At 39.1% G+C, this 25983-nt stretch overlaps 1 protein-coding gene across 7 annotated transcripts in view; it reads right to left on the bottom strand.

The window, feature by feature from the left end:
- Nucleotides 1-25983, bottom strand: part of DENND4C (DENN domain containing 4C) — a 139736-nt gene that overhangs the window by 111377 nt on the left and 2376 nt on the right. For 2 of the 7 annotated variants that reach the window (XR_010407641.1, XM_064579232.1), the window contains exon 1: nucleotides 6230-6462. The exons of 1 other annotated variant lie outside the window; for it this stretch is intronic. Coding sequence is in view for 3 of the 6 variants with exons in the window: in XM_064579232.1 (XP_064435302.1) it covers nucleotides 6230-6254 (25 nt within the window). In the remaining 3 variants the exon portion in view is untranslated. Of the gene's footprint in view, nucleotides 1-6229; nucleotides 6463-7187; nucleotides 7382-20169; nucleotides 20368-25983 lie in introns of those variants that run through there. 4 more of the 7 variants (XM_064579233.1, XM_064579236.1, XM_064579235.1 and 1 more) reach the window with 4 other exon arrangements.

The following is a 25983-nucleotide window of genomic DNA, read 5'->3' as shown; positions in this document are numbered from 1 at the left end:
TCTGTATAGAATTGGTATTATTTCTTCCTTAAATGTTTGATAGAATTCACCTGAGAAATCATTTGGGTCTGGAGTTTTCTTTGTAGGTAGGTTTTTATAACTCTAAATTCAATTCCTTTAACGCATACAGGCTATTAGGTTACCTACTTCCTCTTGAATAAACTTTCATTGTTTGTGTCTTAGTCCATTCAGGCTGCTATACCAGAATACCATAGACTGGGTGTCTTATAAACAACAGAAATTTGTTTCTCACAGTTCTTGAGATTGGGAAGTCCAAGATAAGGCACTGGTGGATTCACTGCCTAGTGAGGGCTGGCTTCCTAGTTCCTAGAAGGCTGTCTTTCCACTGTAACTTCACATGATTGAAAAGGAGCGAGGGAATCTCTCTGGAATCTCTTTTTTTAAAAGGCACTAATTCCCCTCAGGAGGGTTTTACCCTCAGGACTGAAATACCTCCTAAAGCCCCACCTCCAAATACCATCAGCCTGGGGATTAGGTTTCAACATCAGAAGAGGGGGAGGGGACAATCAGTATATAGCAGTGTCGTTCAAGAAATTTGTCCATTTCACCTAAATTCTCATATTTATTGGCACAAAGTTGTTCATCATATTGCCTTATTATACTTTTAATATCTGTAGAATATGTAGTGATGTCACCTCTCTCATTCCCAATATTAGTAATTTGGTTCTTCTTTTTTCCTAACCAGTCTGGCTGGAAATTTATGGTTTGTTTTTTTTTTAAGATTTTATTTATTTGAGGGCGCCTGGGTGGCTCAGTTGGTTAAGCGACTGCCTTCGGCTCAGGTCATGATCCTGGAGTCCCGGGATCGAGTCCCACATCGGGCTTCCTGCTCAACAGGGAGTCTGCTTCTCCCTCTGACCCTCCCCCCTCTCATGAGCTCTCTCTCAAATAAATAAAATCTTTAAAAAAAAAAAAAAGATTTTATTTATTTGAGAGAGAAAGAGAGAGAGAGAGAGAACGTGAGCTGGGGGTGGGGGTGAAGAGCAGAAGGAGAGGGAGAAGCAGACTCCCCAATGAGCAGAGAGCCTGATGGGGACTTGATCCCAGGACCCCAAAGGCAGACACTTAACCAACTGAGCCACCCAGGCGCCCTGAAATTTATCAATTTTATTATCTTCTCGAAGACAGCTTTTGGTTTCATTAATTTTTTTCTATTGCTTTTGTTTTATATTTCACTGATTTCTATTTTGATCTTTATTATTTCCTTCCCTCTGTTTATGCAAAATTTAATTCACTCTTTTTCTAGTTTCTTGAGGTGGAAGCTGAAGTCACTGATTTGAGACCTTTCTTCTCTATTGTAAGTATTTAGTGTTACAAATTCCCCACATAATGTTTTAGTGGCATCCAAAAATTTGTGTACGTTTTCTTTTTATTCAGTTCAAAACACTTTTTAATTTCCCTTTCTTAAGGTATTTTCTTTGACCAATGCACTATTTAAAAGTATGTTTTTCAGTTTCCAAATTTTGTAGTTGGGAATTTTCCAAGAATCTTTGGTTATTAATTTCTAATTTAATTACACTGTGGTCAGAGAATATACTATGTATGACTCTAATTCTTTTACATTTATTGAGCCTACTTTCATGGCTAAGGATAAGACCTATCTTGACAAACAGACCATGTGTACTTTAGCACTTCAGCATGTACATTCTGTTGTTGAACAGAGGGCTCTACAAGTGTCAATCAAGTAGGTTAATAGTGTTGTTCAAGTCTATCCTTGATTTTCTGTCCGCTTGTTCTACTATTAAGAGAACAATATTAAAATCTCTGACTATAATTGCAGATTTGCAGTCTATTTCTCCTTTCAATTCTTATCAGTTTTTGCTTCATGTGTTTTGAAGCTCCATTATTAAGGGCATAAACATTTAGAATTGCTATATCCTTTCGATTAACTGACCCCTTATCATTATGAAATGGCCATCTCTATCTCCAATAAAAATTACTCTGTATTAACAAAAGCTTTTGAAAAATATTAAAATATTTATAAAAACTAACACATATAGAATCTAGTAATTAAATTTCATTTTGCAACTACTGCTAAGATAATCTTTCAGAATCAATTTCATTTCACCCTACTGTTTAGAATGGCATACACTTTAATGAATAAATGCTGTTAATATCAACAAAATGTCAATAACTTCAATCTATAAAGCTAAATGTAGTTTACACAATTCTCTCACTGTAACAAAAAGATTTGTTTAAGGCTTCAAAAATATCTCCGTGTTCCTTGGTGTTCCAAACCATGCAGAATGAATGGTGAATGTTATTTAAACGTTTTATCAAAGTTCTTTGCTACATTTAAGCAATTTAAAATAGGGCCTTGGTGAATCCATTTAGAAAGCATTATCAACATGAGCTACACTGGCTGGGTCATGAAATTACAAAATGAAAAAGTCATTTCAGACAAAATCAGTTCCTTTTTCAGAACACAAAGCAGTGTAATTCGCTACTGTTGCACCTGCCACTGAAAGTTTTATCAAGAAGGAGGGTTGTAGGGCGCCTGGGTGGCTCAGTTGGTTAAGCGACTGCCTTCGGCTCAGGTCATGATCCTGGAGTCCCTGGATCGAGTCCCACATCGGGCTCCCCGCTCAGCGGGGGGTCTACTTCTCCCTCTGACCCTCCTCCTTCACATGTACTCTCTCTCATTCTCTCTCTCAAATAAATAAATAAAATCTTTAAAAAAAAAAAAAAAAAAAAAAGAAGGAGGGTTGTAAAGAAAGGCTGCAAACACAAATACCTAAAGGGGTCAAGCAGGATATGAGAGTCTGTGGGAACTAGAGAATACAGGCAGCCACTACTAGTCAGATCCATCCAATTGTTGCCAAATGGACTTGGCAAAACCAGAATTTCTTTTTTGCCTTCTTAAAAGAAGCCAGAAATCAGGATTTTTATGTCTCCAAGTTTTAAAATATCGGCAACTAATTCAGAATTCTTGTAAACACCACTAAGTTCAAACAAAACACATTAAGCAGGGTATATTCAAAGTTTAAATTAAAAGTCTAGAAAAGAACAATTTCTAAATTCCATTAAAAATTTTTTTTTGAGGGGCGCCTGGGTGGCTCAGATGGTTAAGCATCTGCCTTCGGCTCAGGTCATGATCTCAGGGTCCTGGGATCGAGCCCCATGTCAGGCTCCCAGGTCGGCGGGAAGTTTGCTTCTCTCTCTCCCTTTGCCTCTACTCCTGCTTGTGTTTTCTCTCTCTCTCTCTCTCTCTCTCTCTCTCTAACAAATAAATAAAATCTTTAAAAAAAGTTTTTGAGGGGCGCCTGGGTGGCTCAGTTGGTTAAGCGACTGCCTCCGGCTCAGGTCATGATCCCGGAGTCACAGGATCGAGTCCCGCATCAGGCTCCCTGCTCGGCAGGGAGTCCGCTTCTCCCTCTGACCCTCCTCCCTCTCATGCTCTCTGTCTCTCATTCTCTCTCTCTCTCAAATAAATAAATAAAATCTTTAAAAAAAATAAAAAGTTGTTGATGTGGTTAAATACCTAACTTCACCATTATAAATATATGAGCCAATAAACCTAACTACATACCAAATTGACAATATAATCACATAAGAGGGAATGAAAAAAGAACTAATACAAGTAATTTAAACAATTTAACATAAAGAACTGAAAACAAAATCCTGACCTTAGACACTAGGGTATGGTTTATAGTGGTATAGTTCAAACATTCTATGTACTAAATGTAATGTGGTACCCTGAATTGAAATATAGAACAGAAAAAGCACATTAACATAAAAACTGGTGAGATTAAAATAAAATCTGGATTTTAGTTAAAATCAATATAACAATGTTGTCTTTGTTTTTGTTTTTTTTTTAAAGATTTTATTTATTTATCTGAGAATGAGAGAGAGAACACGAGAGGAGAGAGGGTCAGAAGCAGAAGCAGACTCCCCGCTGAGCAGGGAGCCTGATGCGGGACTCGATCCTGGGGCTCCAGGCTCATGACCTGAGCCGAAGGCAGTCGCTTAACCAACTGAGCCACCCAGGCGCCCCAACGTTGTCTTAGTTTTGACAAATGTACTATGGTAATGTAAGATGTTAACCATAGAAAAATACAGGAATTCTCTGTATTTTCAACTTTTCAGTAAATCTAAAATAATTCAAAAATAAAAATTTTTAGGGGCGCCTATGTGGCTCAGTCAGTTGAGCATCTCCTGCCTTTGGCTCAGGTCACGATCTCAGGGTCCTGGGATCAAGCCCCACATCAGGTTCCCTGATCAGTGGCGAGTCTGCTTCTCCCTCTCCGTCTGTGATCTCTCTTGCTCTCACTCTCTCATAAAAATAAATAAATAGGGGCGCCTGGGTGGCTCAGTTAGGTTAAGCGACTGCCTTCGGCTCAGGTCATGATCCTGGAGTTCCGGGATCGAGTCCCACATCGGGCTCCCTGCTCAGCGGGGGGTCTGCTTCTCCCTCTGACCCTCCTCCCTCTCATGTTCTCTGTCTCTCAAATAAATAAATAAAATCTAAAAATAAATAAATAAATAAATAAATAAATATTTAAAAAATAAAAAATTTTAAATATCTGTGTCAACATTATTTATACTAGATCCCCAAAAAATGGAAACAGCACAAATGTCCACCAACAGATGAGGGGATAAATAAAATGTGGTACATCCATACAATGGACTATCTTCAGCAATAAACAGGAATTAAGTACTTACTGATACATGCTAAACATGGATAAACCCTAAAAACATTACACTAAGTGGAAGAAGTCAGTCACAAAATACCACATATAGTATGGTTCCATCTATACAAAATGTCCTAAATAGGCAATCTATAAAAAGAGAAAGTCAATTGGCAGCTGCCTAGATTGGGGGGATGGAGGAAATGGGGAATTATTCTAATGGGCATGGGGTTTCTTTTAGGGGTGATAAAACTGATTGTGGTGGGGCACCTGGGTAGCTCAGTCGTTAAGTGTCTGCCTTCGGCTCAGGTTGGGATCAAGCCCCACATCGGGCTTTCCGCTCAGCGGGAAGCCTGCTTCTCCCTCTCCCACTCCCTTCTGCTTGTGTTCCCTCTCTCACTGTGTCTCTCTCTGTCAAATAAATAAATAAAATCTTTAAAAAAAAAAAAAAAGAAAAACTGATTGTGGTCATGGTTGAGCAATCTGTGACTATGCTAAAAACCAATGAATTGTATACTTTAAAAACATGAATTGTGTGATATGTGAATTATTTATCAATAAAGCTGTTAAAAGTGTGTATATATGGGGCGCCTGGGTGGCTCAGTTGGTTAAGCGACTGCCTTTGGCTCAGGTCATGATCCTGGACTCCTGGGATCGAGTCCCGCATTGGGCTCCCTGCTCGGCAGTGAGTCTGTTTCTCCCTCTGACCCTCCTCCCTCTCATGTGCTCTCTCCCATTCTCTCTCAAATAAATAAATAAAATCTTTAAAAAAAAAAAAAAAGTGTGTATATATGTCTCCTCCTATCTACTGAAAAGGAAACCCAAAAACAATGTCACCCCACCAGCAACAAACATACTCAGCACCTAAATCTTTGTTTCTTAAGACCATTCCTCACCAAACGATACTAGACCTTCTTGGAGAAATGACCAATTCCAAGGTTGGGCAAGAAAAGCACAAGATAGGGGAGCCTGAGTGGCTTGGTCAGTTAAGTGTCAAACTCTTGATCTCAGCCCAGGTCTTGATATCATGGTTTTGATATCATGGTTTTAAGTTCAAGCCCCATGTTGGGCTCCATGCTAGGTGTGAGCCTACTTTAAAAAAAAAAAAAAAAAAAAAGCGCAAGATGTACCTAGAATACCTTACTTAAGAAGAAGAAGAAAAAATAAGAAACAAAAACACTACTCAAAGACTAATGGGGTCCTATCAAAAGGACACAGGATCTAGCTTGCAGAGTCTCCCACTGGCCAGACTGGGAATAATTTTAATATCAAAATGAATGACAATAATGGATTATATAATACACTGACTTTTTTAAGCCTTGAGTCTACACTGATATTTTAAAATAAATGAATGAAGGTGAGGGAAATAAGTTTCTTCACAACAGAATGCCAACTAATAAACATAGAAGGAATGATCAAAAACCATTTTACAATCAACACAGTATTCAGTTTCAAGCAAGAATTACGAGTGGATGCTAAAATCTCTGCGCAGAAGGCTGTTGAATACAGGATATTTATACAATCTCAAGGCCTTTTCCCAGATACTAATAATTACAAAAGAATAAAATGTATTAGGGCACCTGGGTGGCTCAGCTGGTTAAGCATTCGATTCTTGATTTCGGCTCAGGTGATGATGTCAGGGTTGTGGGATCAGCCCACGTCACAGTCTGCTTAAGATTCTATCTCTGCTCTTCCCCACCCTCTCCAAAAAAAAAGGAGAAAATGTTATCACCAGAGAAAGCTGGTGGCCACCACTTTAACCAAATAATCAAAATTAACATCATTAATGATTAGTCAAACTGATATTACATGCGTTCTGATGTGATGCACCAAGGACACCACATTAGTTATGTAATATTCCTGATTTTAAAAAATGCATAGCCTTAATCTGATCATGAGGGATTAGACAACCTCAAACTAAAGGGGAGAATTCTAGTCAAGGGGGCACCTGAGTCGGATGCTTCACTGACTAAACCACCCAGGTGCCCTGAAATTAAAAGTTTTTTAAAAAGCAGTTCATGTCCTCCAAGATTTCAACAGAAGTAGAGGGGAAGGGGTGCTGGGTGGCTCAGCTGGTTAAGTATCTGCCTTCAGGGCGCCTGGGTGGCTCAGTCGTTAAGCGTCTGCCTTCGGCTCAGGTCATGATCCCAGGGTCCTGGGATCGAGTCCCACATCGGGCTCCCTGCTCGGCGGGAGGCCTGCTTCTCCCTCTCCCACTCCCCGTGCTTGTGTTCCTGCTCTCGCTATCTCTCTCTCTGTCAAATAAATAAATAAAATCTTAAAAAAAAAAAAAAAGTATCTGCCTTCAGCTCAGGTCATAGCTCAGAGCCAGCCATGAAGATCTACATGACATATCACAAAGCAGCAAAACATATAACCTTGATGCATTTCAGTCTCTCATTCAAAGTCTATTTAGTGTTAGTTTACAAGAAATTCTATTAAGTTTATTTGACTACTAAACACATAGTTGAAATTATAGCAAATTAAAAGGAAGAGAGGTAAACATGCTATCAGATCAAAAAATTAAACTTGGGGCACCTGGGTGGCTCAGTTGGTTAAGCGGCTGACTCTTGATCTCAGTTCAGGTCTTGATCTCAGGGTTGTGAGTTCAAGCCCCATGCTGGGCTCCACGCTGGGTGTGGAGCCTACTTAAAAAAAAAATTAAGCTGTCAAGGAATAAGAGGAATATTTTATAAAACACAACATGACCTGGGGGCACCTGGGTAGCTCAGTCAGTTAAACGTCTGCCTTCAGCTCAGGTCATGATCCCAGGGTCCTGGGATTGAGTCTGCATCAGGCTCTCTGCTCAGTGGGAAGCCTGCTTCTCCTTCTCCCTCTGCCTGACACTCTGCCTACTGGTGATCTCTCTACTTCCCTGCCTCCCTCCCTCCCTCCCTCTCTCTCTCTCTCTCTCTCTCTCTCTGTTAAATAAATAAATAAAATCTTAAAAACAAACAAAACACAAGGTGACCTAAGGATTAGGTCTAGTTAACTAGATGCCTAACTGTAAAGAGTAACAGGGTCCACACACCTCAAATATACCTAATGGGGATCACTGCTTTAAAAATGCTCTACATCAAGGGGCACCTGGGTGGCTCAGTCATTGGGCGTCTGCCTTCGGCTCAGGTCATGGTCCCAGGGTCCTGGGATCGAGCCGTGTCAGGCTACCTGCTTGGCGAGAAGCCTGCTTCTCCCTCTCCCACTCCCCCTGCTTGTGTTCCTGCTCTCACTATCTGTCAAATAAATAAATAAAAATTCTAAAAATAAAAAAAAAATGCTCTACATCAAGCTCTATTACAAAGCTGTCATCATCAAGACAGTATGGTCCTGGCACAAAAACAGGCACACAGATCAATGAAACAGAACAGAGAACCCAGAAATGGACTCTCAACTCTATGGTCAACTAATCTTCGACAAAGCAGGAAAGAATATCCAGTGGAAACAAGACAGTCTCTTCGACAAATGGTGTTGGGAAAACTGGACAGCCACATGCAGAAGAATGAAACTGGACCATTTCCTTACACCACACACAAAAATAGACTCAAAATGGTTGAAAGACTTAAATGTGAGACAGGAATCCATCAAAATCCTTGAGGAGAACACAGGCAGCAACCTCTTCGACCTCAGCCACAGAAACTTCTTCCTAGACACATCACTAAAGGCAAGGGAAGCAAGGGCAAAAATGAACTATTGCAACTTCATCAAGATAAAAAGCTTTTGCACAGCAAAGGAAACAGTCAACAAAACCAAAAGACAATCAACAGAATGCGAGAAGATATTTGCAAATGACATTATCAGCTAAAGCGCTAGTATCCAAAATCTATAAAGAACTTATCAAACTCAACACCCAAAGAACAAATAATCCAATCAAGAAATGGGCAGAAGACCTGAACAGACCTTTCTGCAAAGACATCCAAATGGCCAAAAGAACATGAAAAAGTGTTCAACATCACTTGGCATCAAGGAAATACAAATCAAAACCTCAATGAGATACCACCTCACACCAGTCAGAATGGCTAAAATTAACAAGTCAGGAAACAACAGATGTTTGCGAGGATGCGGAGAAAGGGGAACCCTCTTACACTGTTGGTGGGAATGCAAACTGGTGCAGCCATTCCGGAAAACAGTATGGAGGTTCCTCAAGATGTTAAAAATAGAGCTACCCTAAGACCTAGCATCCACACTGCTGGCTATCTACCCCAAAGATACAAAGGGGGTGATCCAAAGGGGCACCTGCACCCCAATATTTATAGCAGCAATGTCCACAATAGCTAAATTATGGAAAGAGCCCAGATGTCCATCACAGGTGAATGGATAAAGAAGATGGGATGGAGATACACACACACACACACATTATGCAGCCATCAAAAACGAAATCTTGCCATTTGCAACTACGTGGATGGAACTAGAGAGTATAATGCTAAGCGAAATAAGTCAATCAGAGAAAGAAATTATCATATAATCTCACTGATATGTGGAATTTAAGAAACGAAGCAGAGGATCATAGGGGAAGAGAAAAAAAAATGAAACAAGATGAATCCAGAGAGGGAGACAAACCATAAGAGACTCTTAATCTTAGGAAACAAATTCAGGGTTGCTGGAGGGGAGAGGAGTCGGGGGATGGGGTAACTGGGTGATGGACATTGGGAGAGTATGTGTTGTAATGAGCATTGGGTATTATATAAGACTTATGAATCACAGACCTGTACCCCTGAAACAAATAATACATTATATGTTAATTAATTGAATTTAACTTTAAAAAAAAGAAAAAAAAAGAAGAAAATAAAATGCTCTACAGAATAAAATTTAGAACTGTGCCCTCTACTTATTACAGAAGGTTAACTTACTGAATAATTCTTTTTTTTTTTTTTAAAGATTTTATTTATTTATTTGACAGAGAGATACACAGTGAGAGAGGGAACACAAGCAGGGTGAGTGGGAGAGGGAGAAGCAGGTTTCCCGCTGAGCAGGGAGCCCGATGCGGGGCTCGATCCCAGGACCCTGGGATCATGACCTGAGCCAAAGGCAGAAGCTTAACGACTAAGCCACCCAGGCACCCCTGAATAATTCTTTTCTCATCTTTCTCATATACGAATATCTTATATAATCCTATAAAATCCAACCTTTGTTTTGTTTCATTAGCCACTTTTCAAGCTGGTATCACCCATACTTAATTATAATAGTTCTAAATGTTTTCTGATCTGGCAGATAAATCTCCTCTTCATCCTCTCCCCCCTTTTTTTAAAGACTTTCCAGCCTTATTCATCCAAGCTTATCAAGTTTCAGTGGAGGTTGGGGGAGGGCAGGGGGTGGAAGCTGAGATCTTTTTAGAACTGCTCAAAACACAGTTTATTGGGGCGCCTGGGTGGCTCAGTCGTTGAGCATCTGCCTTCGGCTCAGGTCGTGATCCCAGGGTCCTGGGATCGAGCACTGCATCGGGCTCCCTGCTCAGTGGGAAGCCTGCTTCTCCCTCTCGCTCTGCCCCTGCTTGTGTTCCCTCTCTCGCATTCTCTCTCTGTCAAATAAATAAAATTTTAAAAATCTTTAAAAAAAAAAAAAAACACAATTTAAGGAGAATAGACATCTTTACAATATTAAGTTCCCTACTCAGGAGCATGATATGACTCTCCATTTTATTCAAGTCTTTTTTTTTTTTTTTTAAGATTTTTATTTATTTATTTGACAGAGAGAGACACAGTGAGAGAGGGAACACAAGCAGGGGGAGTGGGAGAGGGAGAAGCAGGCTTCCTGCCAAGCAGGGAACCCGATGCGGGGCTCGATCCCAGGACCCTGGGATCATGACCTGAGCTGAAGGCAGGCGCTTAACGACTGAGCCACCCAGGCGCCCCTCAAGTCTTTTTTTAAAAAAGCTTTTAAGCGGGGCGCCTGGGTGGCTCAGATGGTTAAGCGTCTGCCTTCGGCTCAGGTCATGATCTCAGGGTCCTGGGATGGAGTCCCGCATCAGGCTCCCTGCTCAGCAGGAAGCCCGCTTCTTCTTCTCCCTCTACTGCTCCCCCTGCTTGTACTCTCTCACTCTCTCTGTTGAATAAGTAAATAAAATCTTTAAAAAATAAAATAAAATAAAATAAAAAAGCTTTTAAGCAAAGTATCATAATCTTCTTCATCCAGGTCTTGCGTGGACTATTCATAAGTATTTTACAGTTTTGTGGCTAATAGGAAAGAGCTCTTATGTTTGCTAATCAATCACTGCTGGTTTATTAATAAACTATGACCGAGCCTCAGACATTGTTCTAAATGCTGGGAATTAAAGCAGTGAAAACACCAAATGCCCTATCTTTATAGAACTTACATCATAGCTGGAAAATAATCAGTATACAAGTATAAACTTATAAGTAAATAATTTCAGAAAACACTAGTATTATGAAGAAAAATAAAGCAAAACTGAGGGAAAGAAAGTGGTAACACAAGGGCTTATTTTTACAGTGCAATTTTTACTTTGCAAAGTAAGGCATACATATATATATATATGGCCAAGAGCATGAAAAGAAAAGAGATTAAATGGTTTTCTTATTAGTGAAAGTGGAAGAACAAAATGAGTAGTAATGCTGGGGGCACAAGTGATATTTGTGGCCATAAATTTAAAGTGAGACCAGTTAGCACTCTTGTTTGTTTTCTCCAACCACACTCAGCTGTTCAGGTTCAATGAAGTAGAGTTCACAAAGTAATGAATTAATCAGAAGTGAAGTTTTGCCTCAATTGTAAGTTTTGCTTTGTTTTGTTTTAAAGAATATATTTATTTTGGGTGCCTGGGTGGCTCAGGTCATGACCTTGAGGTCCTGGGATTGAGCCCTGTGTCAGGCTCCCTGCTCAGCTAGGAGTCTGCTTCTCCCTCTCCTTCTGCCCCTCTCCCCATTTGTGCCTTCTCTCTCTCTCTCTCTCAAATTAATAAATAAAATCTTAGAGAAAGAGAGCATACGAGCAGGGAGAAGAGCAAAGGGAAAAGGAGAGAGAGAATCCCAAGCAGACTGCAGACTCCATGCTGAATGCGGAGCAGACGAAAGGCCGGTTTCCACAACCCTAAGATCATGACCTGAGCTGAAATTAAGAGTCTGGAACTTGGGGTGCCTGAGTGGCTCAGTCGTTAAGCGTCTGCCTTCAGCTCAGGTCATGATCCCAGGGTCCTGGAATCGAGCCCCACATCAAGCTCCCTGCTCCGCGGGAAGCCTGCTTCTCCCTCTCCCACTCCCACTCCCCCTGCTTGTGTTCCCTCTCTCATTGTGTCTCTCTCTGTCAAATAAATAAATAAAATCTTAAAAAAAAAAAAGAGTCTGGAACTTAACTGACTGAGCCACCCAGGTACCCCTTGCCTCAATTATAGTGAAGGAAGAGAGAAATGAGGGAATTGGTAACTTGATCCCACAAAATGGTATAGAACACTTGTAGGCATTAAAAATTTTATTCACTAAATCAATGTAACTGGGTAAACAAAGAAATTACTATATGTGGGGGATGACAGACAGTGAAAAAGTGGTGTGGCTAATGGCCTGGATCTCAACGGAAACTAAAGAATATCGGAATAGGGTACCAGAGTATATAAGCTGGCAAAAGAGAAGGAAGTCAGTTAGATGCTTAAAATACTTTCAGTTACAAATTTTGGTCATAAAGTCTAGGGTAATGCACTAACTACACAATGGAACCAGCTGGAACTCTTTAAAAAATACATATCAAACCAATAAAATAAGAATTTGAAGGTGGCATATTACCATAAATATTTTTAAGCAGCTCAATTAACTGTAATGTACAGCCAGAATTGAGAACCAACAGTCTTGGGTGTGATCATGGAAGTAGGTAGCTGAAGCAGGCTGGGAAAAAAATAAGCTGCGAATTTCAGAAATTCTAATGAAGTTTTCTTCTATTATTCCCAATATAAATAAAAGCATGAACTATGTTCAAAGTATTTTACATGCATTAACTCATTTCACACTCATAACAACCCAATAAAGTACAACTAGTATTATCTTGTTTTTAATGAAGAAGAAGAATGGAAGAGAATAGAATTGTACTGAATTGTCCTAGGTTATTGGGGCACCTGGGTGGCTCAGTCAGCTGGGCATCTGACTTTGGCTCAGATCGTGATCTTGGAGTCCTGGGATCAAGCCTTGCATCGGGCTCCCCGCTCCCTCCCTCTGCCTCTGCCCCTCTGCCTGCTCGTGCTCTCTCTCTTTCTGAAGTAAATTAAATCTTTAAAAAAAAAAAAGAGTCCTAGGTTATACATGACATAGTATAATATATATTTTTTAAGATTTTATTTATTTATTTGACAGAGAGAGAGAGGGAGAGCACAAGCAGGGGGAGCAGCAGCAGGAGAGGGAGCAGCAGACTCCCTGCAGAGCAGGGAGCCCGATGTGGGGCTCGATCCCAGAACTCTGGGATCATGACCTGAGCCGAAGGCAGATGCTTAACCCACTGAGCCACCCAGGCACCCCCACAGTATAGTATTATTTGAAGATAAACTGTGCTGAGTTATAAAGATGCATTTATAAGCCCTAAGGCAACTACTTAAAAAAAAAAAAAAGACATATAGCTAACAAGACAATGTGGAGATAAAGAGAATACTAAAATATATTCAAATCGGGCGCCTGGGTGGCTCAGTTGGTTAAGCAACTGCCTTCAGCTCAGGTCATGATCCTGGAGTCTAGGGATCGAGTCCCGCATCGGGCTCCCTGCTCAGCGGGGAGTCTGCTTCTCCCTCTGACCCTCCCCCATCATGTGCTCTCTCTCAAATAAATAAATAAAATCTTTACCAAAAAAAAAAAAAAAAAGAGTCTGCCTTCAGCTCAGGTCATGATCCCAGGGTCCGAGGATCGAGGTAGAAGCCAGCTTCTGCCTGCCACTCTTGCGTTCTTGTGCTCTCTGTCAAATAAATAAATAAAATCTTAAAAAAAAAAAAAGCAAAAAAAAGGACAAATTAAAAATAAATAGTAAGGAAAAATAAAATAAAATAAAAATAGCAAGGTAACAGACTCAAACCCAACCTTATCAATAATTTCACTAAATTCACTATCATGACAAATGAAAACATGTCTCTATAAAAACTTGTATGCAAATATTCATAGCAGCACTACTTAAAATAGCCAAAACACAGAAACAACCCAAATATCCCTCAAGTCAGAATCAATAAACAAAATGTGGTCTTTCCATGCACTAGATTATTCAGCCATAAAAGGAATGAAGTACTACTAATATATGCTCTAACATGGATGAACCTAGAAAGCATTAAGCTATTAATGATACCATATCAGAAATTATCAGGGAAATGTAAATGATATTACATCAGTAATTATCAGGGAAATGTAAATCAAAACCACAATGAGATATTACCTTATACCTGTTAGAATGACAATTATCAAAAAGAAACAAGTATTGGGAGAGGATGTGGAAAAAAGAACACTGTCAGTGAGAATATAAATTGGTGTAGCCATTATGGAAAACAGTATGGAGGTTCCTCAAAATAAAAAACAGAAATACCATATGATCCAGTTATTCTACTTCTGGATATTTATCCAAAGAAAACAAAAACATTAATTCACAAAGATATATTCACCCCTATGTTCACTGCAGCATTATTTACAATAGTCAAGATATGAAAACAACTTAGTGTCCACTGATGGATGAATGGCTAAAGATGTGTGTGTGCATACACATACACACACATGCACTGGAATACTACTCAGCCATAAAAAGAAGGAAATCTTGCAACATGGATGGACCTTGAGGGTATTATGCTAAGTGAAATAAGTCAGACGGAGAAAGACAGATGCTATTTGATTTTACTTCTATGTGGAATCTAAAAAACAAAACAAACTAACAAAATAAAACAAAACTCATAGATAGAGAGAAAAGATCAAGAGTTATCAGAAAGGGGTGCCTGGGTGGCTCAGTTGGTTAAGCGACTGCCTTCGGCTCAGGTCATGATCCCAGGGTCCTAGGATCGAGTCCCACATCGGGCTCCCGGCTCAGCGGGGAGCCTGCTTCTCCCTCTGACCCTCTCCTCTCTCATGCTGTTTCTCTCTCGCTCGAAAGTTGTTTTCTTTAAATAAATATAAGTGCATGTTTGGAAAAAAAAAAAAAAGTTATCAGAAAGGACGGGGATTCGGGGTGGGTGAAATGGGTGAAGAGGGTCAACTGCATGGTTAACAGATGAAAACTAGACTATGCTTTGGGTTTTTTTGTTTAAGATTTTATTCGTTTATTTGAAAGAGAGAGAGCACGAGCTAGAGAGCACAAGCAGAGGGGAGCAGCAGAGGGAAAGGGAGAAGCAGACTCCCCACTGAACAGGGAGCCGATATGGGGCTCAATCCCAGGATCCCAAGATCAGGACCCAAGCCAAAGGCAGCCACCCGACTGACTGAGCCACCCAGGTGACCCTAGACTACGCTTAGTAATGTATACAAAAATCAAATTACTATGCTATACACCTGAAACTAGTATGTTTTATACCAATTTTGCCTCAATTTAAAAAAAGTCACATACTGCATAATTTCAACTATAGGAAATATCCAGAATAGGCAAATCCATAGAAAAAGCAAGCAGACTAGTGGTTGCCAGGGGCTGGGGGGTGGGGGTGGGGGTACATGGGGAGTGACTGCTTAAAGGGAAGAGAGGTTCCTTTTGGGGTGATGAAAACATTCTGGAACTAGATAATGGTTGTTTTTAAATTGTTAAAATGGTGAATTGTTTTCACTGTCTTTTTTTTAACTGAAGCATAACTGACACACTTTACATTTTCAGGTATACAACACAGGGATTCCACAAGTCTATACATTACGTTATGCTTGCCACATACCTATATCTGTCACCTACAATGCTATTACAATACCACTGACTATATTCCCTATGCTACGTACCTTTCACCCCGTGACTTGTACATTCCATAATTGGTAGCCTGTATCTCTCATTCCCCTTCATCTATTTTGCCCATCCCCCACCCAGTTAAAATGGTGAATGAACTGGGTGAATTTTATGTGAATTTTGCCACAATGAAAAAAAAAAAGGGGGACGCCTGGGTGGCTCAGTTGGTTAAGCGACTGCCTTCAGCTCAGGTCATGATCCTGGAGTCCCAGGATCGAGTCCCGCATCGGGCTCCCTGCTCGGCAGGGAGTCTGCTTCTCCCTCTGACCCTCCCCCGTCTCATGCTCTCTATCTCATTCTCTCTCAAATAAATAAATAAAATCTTTATTAAAAAAAATGAATGAAATCATATAGCAATTAGTTTTTTCATATTAGCATCTTTCATTTTGCAATGTGCATTTAAGGTTCCTTCATTTATTATTATTATTTTTAAAAGATTTTTATTTATTTATTCATAAGAGACAGAGAGAGACAGAGAGAGAGAGAGAGAGAGAGAGAGAGGGGCAGGCTCCCAAGGAGCAGAGAGCCCGATGCAGGACTCGATCCCGGGACTCCAGGATCATGACCTGAGCCGAAGGCAGTCGCTTAACCAACTGAGCCACCCAGGCGCCCCTCATTCATTTTTTTTAAAAGATTTTATTTATTTATTTGACAGAGAGAGAGATAGAAAGAGCAGGAACACAAGCAGGGGGAGTGGGAGAGGGAGAAGCAGGCCTCCCGCCGTGCTGGGAGCCCGACACGGGACTCAATTCCAGGACTCTGGGATCATGACCTGAGCTAAAGGCAGACACTTAATGACTGAGCCACCCAGGCACCCATGTATGATTTCATTTATATAACATTCCAGAAAAGGCAAAAAAACTACAGAAACAGTAAAAAGAGATCAGCAGTTTCCAAAGCTTTATTTTTTTTTTTTAAGATTTTATTTATTTATTCATGAGAGATAGAGAGAGAGAGGCAGAGGGAGAAGCAGGCTCCCCGCGGAACAAGGAGCCCGATGCGGGACTCGATCCCAGGCGTCCCAGTTTCCAAAGCTTTAAAGTGAGGCAGATAGGATTTTAGAGTTGGAGTACAGGGGATTTTTACAGAGGTAAAACTATTCAATAGGACACTGTAATGGTGGATACATGACATTATTCATAGAACTTGTCAAATTTCATAGAGGGGCGCCTGGGTGGCTCAGTTGTTAAGCGTCTGCCTTCAGCTCAGGTCACAATACCAGGGTCCTGGGATCGAGCCCCGCATCAGGATCCCTGCTCGGCGGGAAGCCTGCTTCTCCCTCTCCCACTCTCCCTGCTTGTGTTACTGCTCTTGCTCTCGCTCTCTCTCTCTGTCAAATAAATGAATAAAATCTTTAAAAAATTTTTTTTCAAAATTCATAGAACTTTAAAGCATACAAAATGAGCTTTAATGTATGCAAAAATTTTAAAAACCATTGAGGAGGTCAGGGGATCCCCCGAAGCAATGTGGAGTAGGTCAACAGAATATAACTATATTACAAATGTATCAAACAACCTCATTGAAGGGAGTTGGAGGAAAAAGATGCTGACCAAAGTAACTTTAGAAATGAGTGGAGTCTTTAAAACTAAAGGCAAAAGGAACTGCCAAAAGGCACTCTAGCTGATAAAATTGTTTCCCACAAAAAAAAAAAAAAAAAAATTGTTTCCCACAGGAGTATGAGTTAACAATTCTGATACTGCTATATATGTGTACTGGAATTGAACTACATAAATAGATGATGGACAGTGGGAGCCAGGTTTCTCACTGTCAAAGCAGGAATCTACAGGTAAGTAAGGGGAGGAAACTATGATGATCCACCAGTAATGGATTAGAGACTCAGTATAAACTCATATTTAGCTTAAATATATATATATATATATATATAAATTTTAAAAACCTCATATTTAGCTTAATATAAATACAGATGGTGACATACAGACTTATAAATATATGTACAGAATGGGTTAATATACACAAGTATATTTCCTTGCTCAATCAGCTGAGAAGGCCTAGAAGCGATGACACACCAATAACAATCAGCACACCTAGCACCCCAAGATCTTGGTTTATAACACTATTCTCCAATCAAAAGAAACAATAACATCTTGAAGAAATGGCTGATTCTGGGACTGGAACAGAAAATATACAAAATGAGCCTGGAGCACTTTTTAGTGCCAGAAAGTAAGTGTTCAAAAAATAAACACCGAGAGTACAAACCCACACTGAGAGTGTATGTCAAAGGAGCACAGGAGTCAACTGAAAGAGCTCTCAATAGCCAAAAACAATAGCTACAACAATCTGAACAAATAAAGTAGTACTGGATTATAACTCAAAGTATAAAATAAATATCCAGAAGTCCATACTGATATAAATTAATGACATGAATGAAGTAATACATTAAGGAAAACAGACAAATCTCCCATGCAGAAGAATTTCAAATAACTTCTGCAGATACTCAAGGAATGTTACTCCCTAATCCTTACGTGTAAAATGAGCTTAGTGACTTCCTTCCAAAGAGCACGCAACGGAAAGGGAGAAGAGGGACTAAACTTACAGTAGAGAAACATGACAAACACTACTTTGGCCAGGTAATCAAGATCAACATCAAGATCATAAATCATGTTGATAGCAGGCATCCTTAATATGTGGTGGAAATGGCACTTTACCTCTCTGATCGATCTTCCTCACAAAAATTCATAACCCCTCTCTAATCCTAAGAAAAACATCAGAAAAATTCCACTAGAGGAACATCCTAAAATATGCCTGACCAATGCTCCTCTAAACTGTCATGGTTATGAAGAACAAGTAGCCTAAGGAGACATGACAACTCAATGCAATGGTGTGTCTAGATAAGATCTTGGAACAGAAACAGTACTTAAGGTAAAAACTAAGGAAATCTGAATAAACTACAGACTTTAATTAATAATAATGTACTAACATTAGTTCATTAATTGTAACAAATGTACCATACTAATCAATAAGCTGTTAAAAATAGGAGAAACTGGGTCCAGGGTGTAGAGAACTTTGTACTACCTTCTCAACTTTTCTGTAAATCTAAAACTGTTCTAAAAAAATAAAGTCTAGGGTCACCTGGGTGGCTTAGTTGGTTAAGCATCAGCTCAGGTCATGATCACAGAGTCCTGGGATTGAGCCCCCATCAGGCTCCCTGCTCAGTGTAGAGTCTGCTTTTCCCTCTCCCTCTGCTCCTCCCCCCTGCTTGTGCTCACCCATGCTCTCTCTCTCTCAAATAAATAAAAAATCTTGGGGCGCCTGGGTGGCTCAGTCGTTAAGTGTCTACCTTCGGCTCAGGTCATGATCCCAGGGTCCAGGGATTGAGCCCTGCATCGGACTCCCTGCTCAGCAGGAAGCCTGCTTCTCCCTCTCCCACTCCCTTGCTTTGCTCCCTCTCTCGCTCTCTCTCTCTCTGTCAAATAAATAAATAAATCTTATAAATAAATAAGTCTTTAAAAAAATAAAAAACAAAGTCTACTTTCTAAAAAAGTGCAAGTATGCAAAAACATTTAGCATGTAAAAAAGCGTGAGTGGCCATATTTTTTTCAAAGATTTATTTATTTATTTGAGAGAGAGAGAGGGAGAGAGCACAAGCAGGAGGGGCTGAGGGAGAGAAAATCTCAGACTCCACACAGTGCGTGGCGCCTGATGCTGGGCTTGATCTCATGACCCTGAAATCACAACCTGAACCGAAACCAAGAGTTGGTCGCTTAACTGACTGTACCACCCAGACGTCCCCTGAGTGGCCATATTACCAACAGGCAAAGGAGGACTTCAGAACCGTGATAAAGAGAAACATCTCATAATAAAGTTCATTCATCAAGCTTAACAATCCTAAAAGTATATACATCTAAGAAGAGCATCAAAGTATATGGAGCACAAACTGACAGAATGGGGGGGGGGGGTTGGGAGGGTTTTTTGTGGTTTCTTTTTAAATTTTTAAGTTTTTACTTAAATTTTAGTTACTTAACATATAGTGTAATATTAGTTTCAGGAATAGAATTTAGTGATTCATCACTTACAAATAACACCCAGCGCTCATCATAGCAAGTGCCCTCTTTAATACCTATTACCTATTTAGCCCATCCTTCTGCCCACCTCCCCTTCAGTTTGTTTCCTATAGTTAAGAGTCTCTTACAGTTTGCCTCTTCCTCTCTTTTGTTTTCCTTTCCCCTATGGTCATCTGTTTTGTTTCTAAAATCCCACATATGAGTGAAATCACATAGTATTTGTCTTTCTCTGATTTATTTCACTTATCATAATACACTCTAGCTCCATTCATTGCATTGCAAATGGCGAGATATTCTTTTTGATGGCTGAGTAATATTCCATTTTATATATGCATATATATTCCATTATATATATATACATATATATACATATATATGTACACATATATATATGTATACACACACACACACACACACATATATACCTCTTCTTTATCCATTCATCAATCAATGGACATTTGGATTCTTAACATAATTTGGCTATTGTTGATAATGCTGCTATAAATATCAGGATGCATGTGCCCCCTCAAATCACTATTTTTGTATCCTCTGAATAAACACTCAGTAGTGCAATTTCTGGGTCCTAAGGTAGTTCTATTTTTAACTTTTTTGAGGAACCTCCATACCATTTTCCAGAGTGGCTGCACATTTTGCATTCCCACCAACAGGGTAAGAGGGGTCCCCTTTCTCTGCATCCTCGCTGACATCTGTTGTTTCCTGTGTTAATTTTAGTCATTCTAACAGATGTGAGGTGGTATCTGATTGTAGTTTTGATTTCTATTTCCCTGATGATGAGTCATGTTGAGCATCTTTTCATATGCAAACTGACAGAATTGAAAAGAGAAATAAACAGATCCACAATTAAAGAAAGTCCAACACTTCTCACTTAGTAATTCACAGAACAAATATACAGAAAATCAGTAAGGATACACAAAATTTGAAGAACGCGATCAACTTGATATAACTGATAATTATAGAATACTTCACCTAACAACTGCAAAATACACATTCTTTTCAAGTGCACAAAGAACATTCACCTAGATAAACAAGATGCCGGCCCATAAATAAAGCCTGGATAAATTTAAAAGAATATAAATCATACACAACATGTTCTCTGACCACAATGGAATTAAATTTGGAATCAGTAATAGGAAGACATCTTATAAAATTCCACAAGTATTTAGAAATTAAACAACACTCTTCCAAATAATCCATCAAAAAAAAAAAAATCACAAGAGAAATTAGAAAATATTCTGAGCTGAATGAAAATAACAGAAATTGGGGCGCTTGGGTGGCTCAGTCGTTAAGCATCTGCCTTCGGCTCAGGTCATGATCCCAGGGTCCTGGGATCGAGCCCCGCATCGGGCTCCCTGCTCTGCGGGAAGCCTGCTTCTCCCTCTTCCACTCCCCCTGTTGTGTTCCCTCTCTCACTGTGTCTCTCTCTGTCAAATAAATAAATAAAATATTAAAAAAATAAATAAATAACAGAAATTAATTTGTGAAATTCAGCTAAAGTAATGTTTAGAAGAAAATTTATAGCTTTAAGCACTTACATTAGAAAAGAGGAAAGTTTTTAAATCAGTGATCTAAGGGTTCACCTAAAGAAGCTAGAAAAAGAAAAGCAAATTAAACCAAGAGTAAGTAGAAGAAAAAAACAAAAAGAGCAGAAATCAATAAAATTGAAAATGGACAAGCAATAGCAACAGAAACCAATACCTCTAAATCAATAAAAAAGCAAGAGGTGAAATTACCAATATGAGGAATGAAAGAAGGTATACTGGTAAATAACAAGGGAATATTATAAATACTTTCACACCAATAAATTCAACAACCTATTTGAAATGGGACAAAATTTTTAAAAGACACAAATTACCAAAACTGACACAAAAAGAAACAGAAAATCTAAATAGCCCTATATCTAAGGATTGCCAGCAACCACCAGAAATAGGAAGAGGCAAGGAAGGAATCTTTCCTAGAGTCTTCGGAGGGAGCAAGTCCCTGCCAACACCTTGATTTCAGACCTCTAGTTTCCAGAACTGAGACTGACTAATTTCTGTTGTGTTAGACCACATGGTTTGTGGTAATCTGTTATGGCAGCACTGGGGAAACTACTACACATGTGAATAATATGTTGGAGGTAGTGGAGTAAAAAATGTATTATATTTAATGACTTAGTGTTGCCTCTCATTGTGGGGCTACTAGAAAATTTTAAATTGCATTATATTTCTAGTGAAGAGCACTAATCTACTAGTGGTAATAGCACTAACCTAGCTAGTTGCAAAAAAAAAAAAAAAGTCATAGTGATTAGAAATGAAGCCACAAAAATGGCTTTCTCTGTAGACACGATTGTGTATGAAAAAAATCCTAAGGAATCTACATAAAAACTATTAGACGTAAAAAGTGAATTTAGGAATAACAGAATACAAAACAGCATATGCAAGAGAATCAACTGTATTTTCTATACTATCAACAAAAAACTGGGGAAAAGAAATTTAAAATACAGTATCATTGACAACGGAATGCATCAAAAAACATTAAATACTTAGGGATAAATTGAACAAAATATATACAAGACCTACAAAAGAAAATTACAAAAACACTACCAAAAAAACCTAAAGAGACCTAAATAAATAGAGCGATATGCCATGTTAAAGTATCAGAAGACTCAATTATTAGTAAGATGTCAATTCTCATCAGGCTTTTTGTAAAAACTGATAAGCATTGTCTATAGTTTATATGAAAATGCTAAAGATCTAAAATAACTAAAGCAATGTTGAAAAAAGACAATGTTGAAGGACATACACTACCTGATTGTAAGGTCTGCTATAAAGAAATAGCAATAAAGACAATATAGTACTGGTATAAGAATATAGACCAATGGAACAGAAAAAGAGAGACCAGAAATAGACCCACACTTACAAAAAATAAAAAGGCACCAGATCACATATAACCTCCAAACTGGTAAGGTGAACAAACATGAAGGAAGGAAGGAAGGACAGTAAGAAAAGAAATTCTACAGAATGAAATAACTAGGTGGTCTGATAGTAACTGATCTCCCTAACAAGACAGTGTGATCAGGAAAGCTGGCTCAGAAAAACTAGTATGTAAATGGAACAGCATATGCAAGGGTTCTAAGAGAAAGAACCTGAAAGTTGGCTGGTGTGACAGATGCATACTGGACAAGGAGAAGATAAGGGTAAAGACAAGGCTTTTGAGCCACAGAAAAATGTTTGTATCACATAACAGTTCTCAATTCTATTCATTTTTTCCCATCCCTACCACTGCTGTTCTCAATTCTCACCTGGATGCCTTCAAGATCTTCTGATGAACCTGCAGCCTCACTCAAGCTGCTCTCCCATATCCATCCTTCGCAACTGAGCCAAACATATTTACAGCCTAAAATCATTACATGGTTTCCTGTTCCCCACAGTGTATGGTCTTAATTTCTTATTTGACTTTTAAGACTCTTCATGACATAGTCCTGCTTTCCCCTCCAGCTTAGTCTCTATTTCCCTTCAAAACTACCTGTGTAGCTAGGGGCACCTGGGTGGCTCAGTCGTTAAGTGTCTGCCTTCAGCTCAGGTCATGATCCCAGGGTCCCGGGATCGAGCCCCGCATCGGGCTCCCTGCTCCGTGGGAAGCCTGCTTCTCCCTCTCCCATTCCCCCTGCTTGTATTCCCTCTCTCACTGTGTCTCTCTCTGTCAAATAAATAAATAAAATCTTAAAAAAAAAAAAAAAAAACTACCTGTGTAGCTAAACTACATTACTTGCATTTTAATTAAATCCACTGTTTTCATTACTTTGCGCCTTTTCATATCATTCTTTTGAGTTTTAAATCAAATGTCTCCCTCTATGTAAATTCACCACCTCTAATCCACACCAAAAATAGTTAGGGACTTCCCTCTGCTTCTATAGAGACATTTGCTCTATTTTAGATTTGTCATGTTGTAGTTGTGATGCATATCTGTAAGACTGTTTATCCTACTAGACTTTAATATTCAGACTGTATGTTATTCATCTTTTTATCCCTAGCCGGCAGCACAGTACCTATTTAATACATTCTTTTTTTCCATAATTAAAGAGACTCATAACATTTATGTTTTTAGGATCTAAGTTTCCCTAAATTAAGATATATATAAACTGCATATACACAATAAAAAAACTAGATTCAAGGAATCCTTTAAAATATTTCAAAGACTTTTAAAATCCTATAAGATTACTCTTCTACAAGTCAAAGATTATATAAATCTAGATTTGTAAATATTAGGTCTGGTTGAAATAAGTTACACTGAGAAACATTTATGCCCCACAGTATTACTTTAAGAATTAAGAACTGGGGCGCCTGGGTGGCTCAGTTGTTAAGCGGCTGCCTTCAGCTCAGGTCATGATCCCAGGGTCCCAGGATCGAGCCCCGCATCGGGCTCCCTCCTTCGCAGGAAGCCTGCTTCTCCCTCTCCCACTCCCCCTGCTTGTGTTCCCTCTCTCGCCATGTCTCTCTCTGTCAAATAAATAAATAAAATCTTAAAAAAAAGAAAAAAAGAATTAAGAATTCCTATAAGACTATTACTTACTATATTTTAAAAGTAAAATTAGGGGCGCCTGGGTGGCTCAGTTGGTTAGGCGACTGCCTTCGGCTCAGGTCATGATCCTGGAGTCCCTGGATCGAGTCCCGCATCAGGCTCCCTGCTGGGCAGGGAGTCTGCTTCTCCCTCTGACCCTCCCCCCTCTCATGTGCTCTGTCTCATTCTCTCTCTCTCAAATAAATAAATAAAATCTTTAAAAAAAAAAAAGTAAAATTAATAAACATAGAAACGTAGCAAATCAGTTAACAGGGAGAATTATGAATTTATATTATGCTACCTACTCAATGAATTCAAGTCATACAGGCATATCTACGGTTTTTCCTCTTTCTTTAATTCTGTTCTCAATTAAATACTATATTAGAGGAGCCCTAATAATCCACTGCAAATGAAACAGTTCAAAGAATGTTTAATTTTTCAAAAGTTTAAAAAATAATTTGGTTTGGGGACGCCTGGGTGGCTCAGTCGGTGAAGCGGCTGCCTTTGGCTCAGGTCATGATCCCACGGTCCTGGGATCGAGTCCCGCATCAGGCACCACTCCCCCCTGCTTGTGCTCTCTCTCTCTGACAAATAAATAAATAAAATCTTTTAAAAAAATAATAATTTGGTTTGGACTATCATATTAGCAAAATGATTTCATTATCACATTATTTTAAGAGTAATAAAGTGGAACTACTAAAATGTTAAAAGACAGAGAAATAGTCAAATCCACTATGAAACAGTAAAACTTTTGACTATTACAAAGCCATAAAGTAACAGCACCAAGGAAAACATGTTATGTTTAAAAAGACAATTATATGGGGCGCCTAGATGGCTCAGTCAGTTAAGCAGCAGGCTCTGGATTTCAGCTCAGGGCATGATCTCCAGGTCCTGAGATCAAGCCCCCAGACAATGGGCTCTGCAGGGAGTCTGCTTGAGATTCTCTCCCTCTGCCCTCCACCTACCACGGGCACACGCAGACTCTAATTTAAAAAAAAAAAATACAATTATATATGGGGCACCTGGGTGGCTCAGTGGGTTAAGCGTCTCCCTTTGGCTCAGGCCATGATCTCAGGGTCCTGGGATCCAGCCCGGAGTCTCAGGCTCCTTGCTCCACAGGGAGTCTGCTTCTCCCTCACCCTCTCCCTCTGCCCTGCCTCCCTGCTCCTGGGCATGCTCTATATCAAATAAATAAAAAATCTTTAAAAATTAAAAAAAGACAATTATATGATTATTAACCACAGAATCATATACAAGTATGGACAGGATTAGTACATTATATTAATATATTATACAAGTAGAATAAGAATACAGAAAAATGTAAGATAGGTGAGAATTAAATTTTTCCCTTTTGAATTTCCTTTAATCATATTCTTTTCCAATAAAAAGTTTTCAAGTAGCACATTAAGCTCTACTATACTTACTTGTATGTGTTATGTACTGACATAAGTAGAAAAAATTTTTAAGTTTATAAATTACCTAATTTCTTCCCAAAAAATACTGTTTTAAATTTCAAATAATAAATGTATCTGATTTTGGAATTTCCTACAATCTGATGCTAACCCTACACCTTTACACCAGCTGTAACATGTACAACTTCCCCTAACTTTTAAGTCTTACAAAGCAATCTCCAATCCCAACAAGGCATTCCATTTACTACAAGTCTGTCAAACTGACAATCTGAAAGAGGAGATAAAACTCGAGGCAATAGCTGACAGAAGATAAAATGTTAATTCTTGCATTAAGAAAGCTTATTTGCCCTTACTATCTCAGTTTCAGCAAGCATATTATATTGGAAATTGAAATTCTAACAGAAATTCCCTTCTGCAAATCAGAAAGACCAAATGAGACAACCTGCCTCTGACTCAGCAGCTTTCTTT

The sequence above is a fragment of the Mirounga angustirostris genome, unplaced genomic scaffold (genome assembly GCF_029215605.1).
Source record: "Mirounga angustirostris isolate CCGP_5_RB_7025 unplaced genomic scaffold, mMirAng1.0.hap1 SCAF_15, whole genome shotgun sequence".
In the NCBI taxonomy this organism is placed as follows: Eukaryota; Metazoa; Chordata; class Mammalia; order Carnivora; family Phocidae; genus Mirounga; species Mirounga angustirostris.
Note: the sequence above shows the minus strand (reverse complement) of the source record. Positions and strands in the feature narration are given on the sequence as shown.